This window comes from Poromitra crassiceps (assembly GCF_964638095.1).
Source record: "Poromitra crassiceps genome assembly, chromosome: 30".
Lineage (NCBI taxonomy): Eukaryota > Metazoa > Chordata > Actinopteri > Beryciformes > Melamphaidae > Poromitra > Poromitra crassiceps.
In genome coordinates, this window is record NC_139652.1 from 14,125,400 (window position 1) to 14,139,872 (window position 14,473).

At 43.2% G+C, this 14,473-nt stretch overlaps 1 protein-coding gene across 1 annotated transcript in view; it reads left to right on the top strand.

The window, feature by feature from the left end:
* tead4 (TEA domain transcription factor 4) overlaps positions 1-14,473 on the top strand; it is a gene marked incomplete at its 3' end in the record, with an annotated part of 43,052 nt that overhangs the window by 11,007 nt on the left and 17,572 nt on the right. Inside the window, exons 2-3 of the mRNA XM_083663120.1 lie at positions 8,703-8,767; positions 12,150-12,200. Coding sequence (XP_083519246.1) covers positions 8,703-8,767; positions 12,150-12,200 — 116 coding nt within the window. The remainder of the gene's footprint in view (positions 1-8,702; positions 8,768-12,149; positions 12,201-14,473) is intronic.

The window sequence follows — 14,473 nt, forward strand, 5'->3', positions numbered from 1 at the left end:
GCCAGCCTGGCCTGGCCTGGCTGCTGCTGTGGTCACTTTTTTGTGGCCCTTAAGAATTTTTCCAGAATCAGATTTCCCCCAGGCAAGTCCATATGACTGCAGGCGCGGTGATAAACAGCATCAAACCGTGGGCCAGTGGCTGAAGGTATAATGTTCCTAGTGACTTTCCTACAGCCTTGGCCAGCGTGAGCTCTCTGTCCTGCTCCCGTTGGACATCATGATCTCATCGGCGTGTGTCGGGTGTGTCGGGGGGTATTTTTGATGTCCGCCCCCCCCCCCCCACACACACACACACACACGCACACACACACACACACACACACACACACACACACACACACACACACACACACGCACACACACACACACACACACACACACACACACACACACACACACACACACACACACACTAGGAGTGGCAGAGCATCTGATATGAGCACACGAGGTCTCTTGACAGCTCATAAATGAAGCCGTTTAATGTTCGCCATCATACACGGCTAATTTTGAATGCGGATGCTACCACAGACAGATTGTGACAGGTTGCCCCATGCTGAGTTAACATGCTGACTAAACGCTTTTAGTTGTTAAAGTTGTTTTAGTAGTTAACCGCATCTTTCTACACCTATGCACCCTCCTGGGAGATACTATAACTGTTCTCTATGGATAATAGTGCTGTTATCACTGAAAAACCTTGCAAAACCAATTTCAATAACGTTCCTGCTTTTACTTAATGTGAAAGTTCACATAATCCGACCTCTACAGGTTGAGCGAGTTTTCTGACACTTGGGCCCGTGAAACTCTTCCAAAGTGTTAAGGGAAATTCAAAAATGCCCGACTATCAACCCGGAAAGAGTTCATGAAAAGTAGGGTTGGCCATCGAGAACCATTTGGAATTGGAACCCGTCCAAAATGCTGCTTCCAAAGGAATCGAAACTCCAAAGGAATCGAAAAGGGATCGATTCTGCTTATTTATTCCATAATGCAGAACATACTTGAAATCAGAGTTTCCACCTGAACATAATGGCAGACAAGGACCACTACATAGTGTTGGTCAAAATTGTATTACAAAATTGTAGTACAAAAAATATATATAAGCTGATGATGTTTACAAAAGTTCATAATAAACAACAAGCAATGTTATGATAATATGATGACTGAATTGACTTGTGGAATGGTAAAAAAAGAAAAGAAAAGTGAAATACGGTAAGCATGTGACCTGTTTTGACCCCACCCCTCAAAGTGTCGGAATTTGGAATAGATAAGCAGAAATGGACTCAGAACCAGAATCGGTAAAATCCAACCCTCATATCTGTTTTACAGATATGAGCCCTCTGCATTTTACTCACTTGTACGTATTTTTGCATTAATAAAAAGATTAATATAATAATAATAATAAATCCAGCCCTAATGAAAAGTGACTTTTATCCAGGAGCAGGGACGTGCTCATGCATCAGTCTGCGACTTTGAAAATCACTATTGGATATAATGACCACTTACTGAAGTTTCTATTGGATACAATGACCACTTACTGAAGTTTCCACTGGGAGGTGAACACAAACTGCTGGGAAGTGGGAGAACTTGCTGCTGTCATGTGAGCAACTCGATACAGACAAGTTCATATTGATTTGAGGTCAAGTCCTGTGTGAGGACTTGGACAAAGCTCTCTGTTCCTCTTTTCACGACTGTGATTGTGAGGAAATGTGCAACAATTTCTACACAAATATGCATTTAGGGACGCAAACAATCTGCCGGGAAAGTGCCACCTCCCGATACACCCTGAACGCTTCAGGAGCTCCAGCCTCCAAAGGAGAATAAGATTGAGTTGGAATTAATTGCCGCCATGTAACTCCACTGTAACGACCCCACGATGTAACTCCACTGTAACGACCCCACGATGTAACTCCAACACTTTTAACACTTTTAACACTTGAGCCACTTTGGGGGACGATGAACCCAGCTAATGGCATCCTGCCTCAAGCATAATTTCTTCCATATCCAACTTTGAATGCCTGTGACTGATTTAGCAGTTGTATTGACTTATCATAGCCTCCATCCAAAATACAGCTTACAGTTATTTATTCAAATATATATGCGACATGCTGTGGTGAAAGGGGTAACAATTAGGCTACACGAGTTTAGATGTTGAACGATAATAAAACAGCTTTAGGATCGCTAAATACTTCAAATGTGTTAGCAAACTAAGCTTGTTCAGCAACTTTCAGGGGGGTTTTCTCAGAATGTTGCTTTTAGGAGTATGAACATTCAAATAAGCATATCTTCTTAAATGATTGTCATATTTCAGTATGACTCTAATTTGAAAGCTTATCTGCTGGTTCATCTTCTGTAAAACACCAGTCCCTGTCACAATACATAAAAGCATAATGAATAGTATATATTGGTTTCTTCACAATGCTTAAGACGTTGTAGCCTAAACTTTAGAGAGGCAGCCTCGCCACTGAAAGGTCGCGACTGCACAGTTTGCGCACCCAGAAGGCAAAATCTGGGGTCGTTCCATGCAATGACCCAGCAATAGAACATGTAATGACCCAGCAATAGAACATGTAATGACCCAGCAATAGAACATGTAATGACCCAGCAATAGAACATGTAATGACCCAGCAATAGAACATGTAATGACCCAGCAATAGAACATGTAATGACCCAGCAATAGAACATGTAATGACCCAGCAATAGAACATGTAATGACCCAGCAATAGAACATGCAATGACCCAGCAATAGAACATGTAATGACCCAGCAATAGAACATGTAATGACCCAGCAATAGAACATGTAATGACCCAGCAATAGAACATGTAATGACCCAGCAATAGAACATGTAATGACCCAGCAATAGAACATGTAATGACCCAGCAATAGAACATGTACTGTACTGACCCAGCAATAGAACATGCAATGACCCAGCAATAGAACATGTAATGACCCAGCAATAGAACATGTAATGACCCAGCAATAGAACATGTAATGACCCAGCAATAGAACATGTAATGACCCAGCAATAGAACATGTAATGACCCAGCAATAGAACATGTACTGACCCAGCAATAGAACATGTAATGACCCAGCAATAGAACATGTAATGACCCAGCAATAGAACATGTACTGACCCAGCAATAGAACATGTAATGACCCAGCAATAGAACATGTAATGACCCAGCAATAGAACATGTAATGACCCAGCAATAGAACATGTAATGACCCAGCAATAGAACATGTAATGACCCAGCAATAGAACATGTAATGACCCAGCAATAGAACATGTAATGACCCAGCAATAGAACATGTAATGACCCAGCAATAGAACATGTAATGACCCAGCAATAGAACATGTAATGACCCAGCAATAGAACATGTAATGACCCAGCAATAGAACATGTAATGACCCAGCAATAGAACATGTAATGACCCAGCAATAGAACATGTGATGACCCAGCAATAGAACATGTAATGACCCAGCAATAGAACATGTAATGACCCAGCAATAGAACATGTGATGACCCAGCAATAGAACATGTAATGACCCAGCAATAGAACATGTAATGACCCAGCAATAGAACATGTGATGACCCAGCAATAGAACATGTAATGACCCAGCAATAGAACATGTAATGACCCAGCAATAGAACATGTGATGACCCAGCAATAGAACATGTAATGACCCAGCAATAGAACATGTAATGACCCAGCAATAGAACATGTAATGACCCAGCAATAGAACATGTAATGACCCAGCAATAGAACATGTGATGACCCAGCAATAGAACATGTAATGACCCAGCAATAGAACATGTAATGACCCAGCAATAGAACATGTAATGACCCAGCAATAGAACATGTAATGACCCAGCAATAGAACATGTGATGACCCAGCAATAGAACATGTAATGACCCAGCAATAGAACATGTAATGACCCAGCAATAGAACATGTAATGACCCAGCAATAGAACATGTAATGACCCAGCAATAGAACATGTAATGACCCAGCAATAGAACATGCAATGACCCAGCAATAGAACATGTAATGACCCAGCAATAGAACATGTAATGACCCAGCAATAGAACATGTAATGACCCAGCAATAGAACATGTAATGACCCAGCAATAGAACATGTAATGACCCAGCAATAGAACATGTAATGACCCAGCAATAGAACATGTAATGACCCAGCAATAGAACATGTAATGACCCAGCAATAGAACATGTAATGACCCAGCAATAGAACATGTGATGACCCAGCAATAGAACATGTAATGACCCAGCAATAGAACATGTGATGACCCAGCAATAGAACATGTAATGACCCAGCAATAGAACATGTAATGACCCAGCAATAGAACATGTAATGACCCAGCAATAGAACATGTAATGACCCAGCAATAGAACATGTGATGACCCAGCAATAGAACATGTAATGACCCAGCAATAGAACATGTAATGACCCAGCAATAGAACATGTAATGACCCAGCAATAGAACATGTAATGACCCAGCAATAGAACATGTGATGACCCAGCAATAGAACATGTAATGACCCAGCAATAGAACATGTAATGACCCAGCAATAGAACATGTAATGACCCAGCAATAGAACATGTAATGACCCAGCAATAGAACATGTAATGACCCAGCAATAGAACATGTAATGACCCAGCAATAGAACATGTAATGACCCAGCAATAGAACATGTAATGACCCAGCAATAGAACATGTGATGACCCAGCAATAGAACATGTAATGACCCAGCAATAGAACTTGAATGCTTTTAAAAAGCCTGATAAGTGGAAACTCATGTCTGAACGATCTGTGAGGTTCTGCCACCCTCTCGCTTGGCTGATGTTTGCCATTCCGCACAGAATCTGATCACTTTATTTATTGGCTGCCACAGCTTCTGATGAGGGCTCAGACTGGCTTCAAGTTTCCCCTCCTCCCCGACCGGGGTCGTCTGATTGGTCGGTTTGGAGAGCGTTGTGAGGTCTGACCCAAGCATCACTATGTGAGGGAAAATCTGACGGGTTTGTTCTAGATCGTGTGTCGTGTTAATTCACATGGAGATGTGGTGCAGAGGGAAAAATGGCCGTGTTTAAGAGCTGGTGTAAATAATATTCTCGCTCTCTCTCTCTCTCTCTCTCTCTCTCTGAATTTGGGTATGTGTTTGTGAGTGTCTGGGTGTGTGTGTGTGTGGGTGTGTGGGGGGCTATGTGCCTGTGTGCCTGTGGGGGTGTGAGAGGTTGTGTGTGTCTGTGTGTTCTCATTTCTTAATATGCGTTTGTAGGGTGCTGATCTGTAATTTAATTATTAGTGCGTCCTCATATGTGTATCACTATGCATAATGTGTATGCCTTGTAGGGCTGGGCTATATGGACCAAAAATCATGTCTCGGTATTTTTAAGCTGAAGGGTGATACATGATTATATATATATATATATATACTGTATATATATATATATATATATATATATATATATATATATATATATATATATATACAGTATATATATATATATATATATATATATGTACAGTATATATATATATATATAATAGGGCTGTGCAATATATGGCCAAAATCAAATAACACAAATTTTTTGACCAAATACCGCAATATCAATATTGCAACAATATTGGTGCTTTCTCAAAATATTTACACAATGATTTTTAATAAATAATCATCAGTAATGTGGATATAATGATTAAGTGGGTAAAGGCATATACAGTAGAACAGCTAGAACATTCTGTTAAGTTCAGAAAATGACATCACTTCACTGTAATGCTGCCTTTAAAACCAGGTAAAGACAACACATATGTCATATCACAATATTATGCATCCAGTCATATTATTATCCAAAATTTAAGACGATATCTAGTCTCATAATCGATATAATATCGATATATTGCACACAATGCCCAGCCCAATGCCTTGGCCCTTGCCTAATACCGGTATCCAGTCCATCTTACTGTATATTGCATGAACTTGGGAATGCTATGGCAGCATTACAGTCATCCATGTCATGCATAAGAATATTTTTCTTGTAAAAAAAAATACAATAATGCTGCTTGGAGGTCGCTAATTGCCACTTGCTACTCTGAAAAACCTAATAAAACGCCCCATCAACTCGGAGTTCCTACTCGCAAACTCGGCGATGATTTCTCAACCCCTCGTTGCTCCCAGCTCGTCATTTGATGTCATTTCAACATGGCCACCCACATCGTATATGGTGAAAAGAATAAGATTGTATGAATTTGAAACACATTTTTGACAGATTTTTTATTTTATTTAATAGATGCTTCAGACCAATCAGCATACCAATAGCCTAGTACAGTAGCTGGTTAAACCCAGAGCCGTATAATAGAAGAGTTCCGACATCTCCATTCACTCCAATGGACCAGTTTTTTTCCAGGAAGTAGAAAGTGGAACTCTTGAGTAAAAGAAGCAGCACTGTCGAGTTGCAGCAAAATAGACAGTTTGTGTTGTACTTTGAAAGGGTTTTTCATCCCTTGAATCAAATTGTACATTATCAGCTTTATTTTAGCATGCAAAAGTAGCGCGAGACCCATTCCTGGCTGTTCATTGGCTAATGAGTCTCGCATTTTGGTCCTCCGCTGACGCCACTCTCTTACTAGAGGACACTAGTTAAACCCATACAATTGAATGTGAATGTTGTTATTAGCGGTTAGCTGTCTGATAGCGGATGCTATTAGCGTCCATGGTTTCGTGACTTGAAGCTTGAACGCACGCACGTAGGTCGGAGATGTTTGCCACGTGGCCCCTTCCCACCGCCGACCATAAACGGCCGCCACAATTTGGGCGTTCATGTGTCCGATTTCCTGCACCAGAGTGAAACTCTGCATTTGTGTAATTCTACGTGTGTGTGCGCACACTGCCGTTGAATGGGAGGGGGTGATCGAGAGAGAGAGGCCTCATGGCCGTTGCCCTCCGGTGCCTTAGCCTGTAACCAGAGCCTGTGGATGGGGGGGAACAAGCCAAAGATTTACTGCGGGCGTAAAGGCATATTCTATAAACATTGACACACACACCAGCTGCCTGGGGGCCTCAGCGGACAGGGGCCCCCCTGGTCAGTGGCCTGTGGCGTGTGTGTCCTGAGTCCGGCCCCGGAGATCGCACGGCTGCTGCCTCCACCTGCTCTGCCAATGTGACCTGTCTGTCAGCAGAGGCAGCAGGCAGATGCACACTGGCTGATACGGACGGCGCACTGTATACTCAGGGGGGCTATAGGCTGAGACCCACACAGGCTCTCACACACATATACTTACCGGGTGATATATACGTGCACTTGCAGCTTTGCCGTTGACATACTTGACAGCCTCCACTCTCGCTTGAACACGTGTGTTTGTGCACTTTTGTGTGTGTGTGTGTGTGTGTGTGTGTGTGTGTGTGTGTGTGTGTGTGTATGTGTGTGTGTGTGTGTGTGTGTGTGTGTGTGTGTGTGTGTGTGTGTGTGTGTGTGTGTGTGCATGCATACTGTTCTTATGCTGTAAATATGTACGCTGACACACACACACACACACACACACTCCCTCCCACCATATGCTTGCAGGCCAGCCAGGCATGTGGAGCTTGCTCGCTGTCTGATGACGAGTTATTAATTAGCTTTGGTAAACATTTTAATTGCCATACTTATACCCCCCGATTGTACTTCCAATTAACCAGGGGTGTCAAACTCAATTTCATCCCGGGCCACATCAGCTGTATGGTTGCCCTCAAAGGGCCGGTTGTAAATGTAACACGATATAAATGTATCTAGCCTACTTCTTATCATATTACATAATTGCCTCTGATTCGATTATTATTGTTTTTTTGTAATAACTTAATAATTAATAACTAGCTCTGAAAGCAGAAGTGTAGGAAAGATAATGGCAAACAGAAGACTGTAGCCTGCAAATATGACTGTAGAACTAATTAGAATTAGAATTGTATTGCGCAAATTCTTTGCTAGCTCTGGCGGGCCACATAAAATGAGGTGGCGGGCCGGATTTGGCCCCCGGGCCTTGAGTTTGAAACATGTGAATAACACCATGGCCAGGACCTCCATGTAAAGCTTCTGTCCTGGCTCTTATACTGTGGGCTTTTACCAATATTACAACTCAAAACAACAAAATTGCCATATAAACAAAGCAATGTCAAACTTTATGTTGAAACATGCAGGTTTTGTGAAGTTTTTGTTTTAGTTCTCTAAATGTGTTTGATCTCTTAAAGCAGCTACGAAGAACTTTTAACTGGCTATGCAACATTCATAAACATTGAATATTGATGCCTCACGTCTTACCTACATCGGCAAATGATACCATTAGTGACGACATTGATGATTTCTATATACGTAGTTTTTTATAAATGTCTGTGCGCTGACCGGGCAGAGCGTCCGTCACTTGTCACGTCCGTGTGAAACTGGTTGTCATTTTTTTCTTTCCGGCCGGTGAATGAACCAATAACGTCAGTAGATAACAGCGGAAATGTTCAGGAAATGCAATCTCCGTTCCCGGAGAACACTCGCGCTTTTGTCCACAGGGGCCGCTAAAATCAGCGCAAAATGAAAATTCCTCATAGCTGCTTTAAGTGTTTCTAAAGTCTTTCCAGATTAAAAAAAAAATGAAAATGCAATGTATAATAACACAAATTTCCACGTCAACATTTCAAATGAGTCTTTTCTGGATCCTTTACAGGACGAAATGAGCTGATTGCACGGTACATCAAGCTGCGCACGGGGAAGACGCGGACGAGGAAGCAGGTGAGCCCCTCCTGAAGAAGAAGAAGCCCACTTGTTGCACACGGCCTCTATTTCTGAATCCTTCCATAAAATCCTCTCATGCTGAGATGTTGCCCCAACACCCGGGGGACTCGCCATCCGTCTGAGCTGTCTGCAGCCATCACACACACACACACACACACACACACACGCACACACACACACACACACACACACACACACACACAGCACACACACGCACATGCACACGCACACACACACACACACACACACACACACAGCACACACACACACACACACGTCGAGGATTAGGATAAGGGTTAGCTAACTGGAGATGACGACTGATTTAGGGCGCGGGCCCAACGCACAAAATGCTATAGGATCGTATGTCGGTGTTGTTTCTTCAGCACCTCATGGATCTAATGCTCGTTAGAAGGGAAAAGAAGCGCTGGGGGAATACGGTGATCCGGATGGGAGAAGAGAGGCGGGGATGGCCGAGGGATTTGGAACTCTATACCCACTATGGTATCTGATATGGAAGGGCTGATGTATGGGGCAGTGATGGATGCGTTAGAGAAAGGGTCCCCGCTAAGTCATCTGGTGGTGGGGGGACGGGTGGTGGGGTGGGGTGGGGGTGTGGGGGTGTGTGGGAATGGAAAGAGAGGGGTGGAGAGAGGAGAGGATGGAGGGGGATCAGGAGGGTGGGATCCTGGGACAGGGGGGCTGCAGGCAGAGCGGGACACCTGCTGGTCCGACAGCAGTAGCCAAATTCGTTGCAGTCGTGTTGTAGAATCGAAAATTGTATTCAAATTTACTCCGTAAGACTCGGTAGCATCTAGCAACAGATGCTAATTTTTCTGTGTTTTTGAAATGCATTGTCAATCCAGAAGGCAATACATAGAAATACAAAATCAATACAAATTGTGGGGCGGGGCTAAGCGGGGGGAATATGATCATGATTCACATCCAAAATACAGTTACTGTATCAGTTTGCTAATATATTTGGGCGAATTAGTGATCTTTTATTCATCGTCTCCCCCCTTGTTTTATTAATATTAAAGGAACACTCCGCCCATTTTCAACCAGCTTTGTATCATTAGAACATCAGTAGTATATCAGAAAACTGCAAACTGTTTTGAAGTCTGTCATTTAATTTGACAGTTATTGAGTATACTAACTCAAATTAATAACTCATTAACTCAAATCAACTCTCAATAACTGTCAAACTATTCATCATTCATCTAGTTTGACAGTTATTGAGAGTTGATTTGAGTTAATGAGTTATTAATTTGAGTTAGTGTGGACCAGTGATGTCACTGGTCCACACTTTAACACTCAATAACTGTCAAATTAAATGACAGACTTCAAAACCGTTTACAGTTTTCTGATATACTACTGATGTTCTAATGATACAAAGCTGGTTGAAAATGGGTGGAGTGTTCCTTTAAGTACTGGATGTCAGCCAGTCATGTTATAATGCTGGTTCCTCACCACCGCTATACAAAAACAGTCCACAAAATCTGCAATGGAATCTTAGCCATACAGAACCATACAGTAACTGCAGTGCTGTGTGTTGTCTGTGTCTTTCAGGTGTCCAGTCATATCCAGGTTCTAGCTGTGTGTTGTCTGTGTCTTTCAGGTGTCCAGTCATATCCAGGTTCTAGCTGTGTGTTGTGTGTGTCTTTCATGTGTCCAGTCATATCCAGGTTCTAGCTGTGTGTTGTGTGTGTCTTTCAGGTGTCCAGTCATATCCAGGTTCTAGCTGTGTGTTGTGTGTGTCTTTCAGGTGTCCAGTCATATCCAGGTTCTAGCTGTGTGTTGTCTGTGTCTTTCAGGTGTCCAGTCATATCCAGGTTCTAGCTGTGTGTTGTCTGTGTCTTTCAGGTGTCCAGTCATATCCAGGTTCTAGCTGTGTGTTGTGTGTGTCTTTCAGGTGTCCAGTCATATCCAGGTTCTAGCTGTGTGTTGTGTGTGTCTTTCAGGTGTCCAGTCATATCCAGGTTCTAGCTGTGTGTTGTGTGTGTCTTTCAGGTGTCCAGTCATATCCAGGTTCTACCTGTGTGTTGTCTGTGTCTTTCAGGTGTCCAGTCATATCCAGGTTCTAGCTGTGTGTTGTCTGTGTCTTTCAGGTGTCCAGTCATATCCAGGTTCTAGCTGTGTGTTGTGTGTGTCTTTCAGGTGTCCAGTCATATCCAGGTTCTACCTGTGTGTTGTCTGTGTCTTTCAGGTGTCCAGTCATATCCAGGTTCTAGCTGTGTGTTGTGTGTGTCTTTCAGGTGTCCAGTCATATCCAGGTTCTAGCTGTGTGTTGTCTGTGTCTTTCAGGTGTCCAGTCATATCCAGGTTCTAGCTGTGTGTTGTCTGTGTCTTTCAGGTGTCCAGTCATATCCAGGTTCTAGCTGTGTGTTGTCTGTGTCTTTCAGGTGTCCACTCATATCCAGGTTCTAGCTGTGTGTTGTCTGTGTCTTTCAGGTGTCCAGTCATATCCAGGTTCTAGCTGTGTGTTGTCTGTGTCTTTCAGGTGTCCAGTCATATCCAGGTTCTAGCTGTGTGTTGTGTGTGTCTTTCAGGTGTCCAGTCATATCCAGGTTCTAGCTGTGTGTTGTGTGTGTCTTTCAGGTGTCCAGTCATATCCAGGTTCTAGCTGTGTGTTGTGTGTGTCTTTCAGGTGTCCAGTCATATCCAGGTTCTAGCTGTGTGTTGCGTGTGTCTTTCAGGTGTCCAGTCATATCCAGGTTCTAGCTGTGTGTTGTCTGTGTCTTTCAGGTGTCCAGTCATATCCAGGTTCTAGCTGTGTGTTGTCTGTGTCTTTCAGGTGTCCAGTCATATCCAGGTTCTAGCTGTGTGTTGTGTGTGTCTTTCAGGTGTCCAGTCATATCCAGGTTCTAGCTGTGTGTTGTCTGTGTCTTTCAGGTGTCCAGTCATATCCAGGTTCTAGCTGTGTGTTGTCTGTGTCTTTCAGGTGTCCAGTCATATCCAGGTTCTAGCTGTGTGTTGTGTGTGTCTTTCAGGTGTCCAGTCATATCCAGGTTCTAGCTGTGTGTTGTCTGTGTCTTTCAGGTGTCCAGTCATATCCAGGTTCTAGCTGTGTGTTGTCTGTGTCTTTCAGGTGTCCAGTCATATCCAGGTTCTAGCTGTGTGTTGTCTGTGTCTTTCAGGTGTCCAGTCATATCCAGGTTCTAGCTGTGTGTTGTCTGTGTCTTTCAGGTGTCCAGTCATATCCAGGTTCTAGCTGTGTGTTGTCTGTGTCTTTCAGGTGTCCAGTCATATCCAGGTTCTAGCTGTGTGTTGTGTGTGTCTTTCAGGTGTCCAGTCATATCCAGGTTCTAGCTGTGTGTTGTCTGTGTCTTTCAGGTGTCCAGTCATATCCAGGTTCTAGCTGTGTGTTGTGTGTGTCTTTCAGGTGTCCAGTCATATCCAGGTTCTAGCGCGGCGGAAGGCCAGAGAGATTCAAGTGAAGCTGAAGGTACGCTACGTGAGTCATCCACCGCCTGCCCACACACACACACACACACACACACACACACACACACACACACACACACACACACTGGCACACTGTTTTGGTCCTGGCAAAAACTATTTATTTGATTTTAATTATCATAATTCAAAAACTTAAAGCAGGACTAAAACCCAAAACATTTTTTTCAGCTTTTAACCAATATATGACTTTTGGGGTGGTGTGTGAAGGATTCTGGTCAAAATTTCCACATTTGAGACCAAACTATTACCATTGTACCATTTGTATCATTTTCAGCCAAGTACCCTCTATGTAACCTGACGCTGCCAGATGGACGGTATAGCTCCACATACGTTTCACTAAACCAGTCGATCTGGGAATGGAGTAACCAGACCCGCTGACGGAGGCGGGCACTTTTTCCAAGCTACTTGGCAGGTGATTGGATGACCCATCTGTCTATCACCGCTGGTGGGTGTTAACTTCAACCAATCAGATCGCCGAAGGTGCCTGTGCCTGATCTCCGTGGTATTCATTGATTGAGTCCTCACCGTCGTAAACTCACCTTCGAAGCATGACGTTAGATTATAACGAACTAGTTGTGTGGCTTAGCCTTCCCAAATGTTGAGGGTCGTTTTTTAGAATTTAATACATAGAATTGGGAACGTTACATTCAATTTCATTCAGACTGCCTGTCACTTCCGCGGCGGCAGCCATGTTGACGAGTGAAAAGAACTACAAAGACCATGTACCCACTACTTGCCCAGACGAGCCTAAGCCCGCCTAAGGCTGCCGCTGATTCGTCGGGCCGGCATGGTTCGGCCAATCATCTTAACTGCCTGTGCATGACAAGATGGATTACGTCGAGAGAATCTCTTTTGATCTCGCGAGGTTATCCATCTTGCAAGCAAGGTTACCCTCTATGGGTCCAAACCTGCTTTTGTTTGTGCCCTCAAATGAATGGGCGATTTGGTACATGGTGACGTCACGGTGGTATTTGCGCGCGCCCCACTCATGTGAATTCTTTTTTTTCCATGTGATTATTACTGTAGTTCACGCGGCGCGAGCCCTTTGAGAGCAATGCATCATGGTGTGATCGCCTACTGTGGCTAATGTTAGCGGCTAGCTAGTTATGTTACATGGCAGTAAAACGCCACTGAATGACCAAATTGATATAACTTTTAACCATTTCGAGTAACACTGTTTCCATACGGATCACCAGCGTTAGTTTGTTGTTCATAACGTGGCTGTATTGATCATTTATCGTTCTCTATCTCTGATACACTGAAAATACTGGGAGGCGGGCCATAGTGTCTCTGTCGATGATTTGATTTGACAGTTCTGGGCACTGGCGTTGGCGTTGGCCAATCCTGGCGTGTTCCACACCCAAATCGATTGTGCTCTGGCGCAAAGCGAGTGGGTTCCAGGACGAAACAGTCTCGAGCCAACTACGTTATGTTTAGAGCAGCGCAGTAAATACAATATTCCTGGAATGCGAGTTTAACTAAACAGTTACATGTCCTCTGCATTCTACAACAAATAAAGACATTGCAATTTGTTTTATTTTGTATCTTACATACTTATTGGCCAAGTTATGATAGTTTATTCTGCCAGGGTACAGAAGGGAGTATAGGCGGCCATCTTGCCTGCAGAGTTTTCAAATCAAGCAGAAATCTGGGGGTTTAGTCCTGTTTTAAATGTTTCTGAATCCTATTGCATTTTGTAATACATTCCAGTTCAATGCATGCTACCACAAAACTCTCTGTCGTTGGTATGTTGTATCTTTGTAATTAAGACTGAGAATGATATTTAGGATTGGCTCATATAGGTTTTTAGACAACAACTGGAGCCGCATTGTGCTTTGTTCAGCTGAGGTGAATGTCATGATTTTGCGCCAAGAGGAGCAGGTGGAAAGAGTCTTCATAAAACACACGTATAGGCCTACCCCCGTATTACCGTATTCCCAGTCTTAATAAAGTTGTCTCTTTTGTGAAAGCTATTTCAACATCCATGCTCTTTGTACTGACGTTTATTCAAATTCCATCAACACAAAGGGATGGAAGAAGAGATTGGCTGTTTAAATTGAATTTCCAATTTATTGCTCGTTTGAAATGGAATGCTCAGTGCACACGACACATTTCAATGAAATGTGAATACATTTCAGCGTGCCTGCAGGCCCGCTGCTGTGCAACAAAACCAACCAAACGTAATTGTCGGGAAACAAATTCATCTCTGGATCGTTCCTCGCGGGCATTACATTCGGCGAGTAT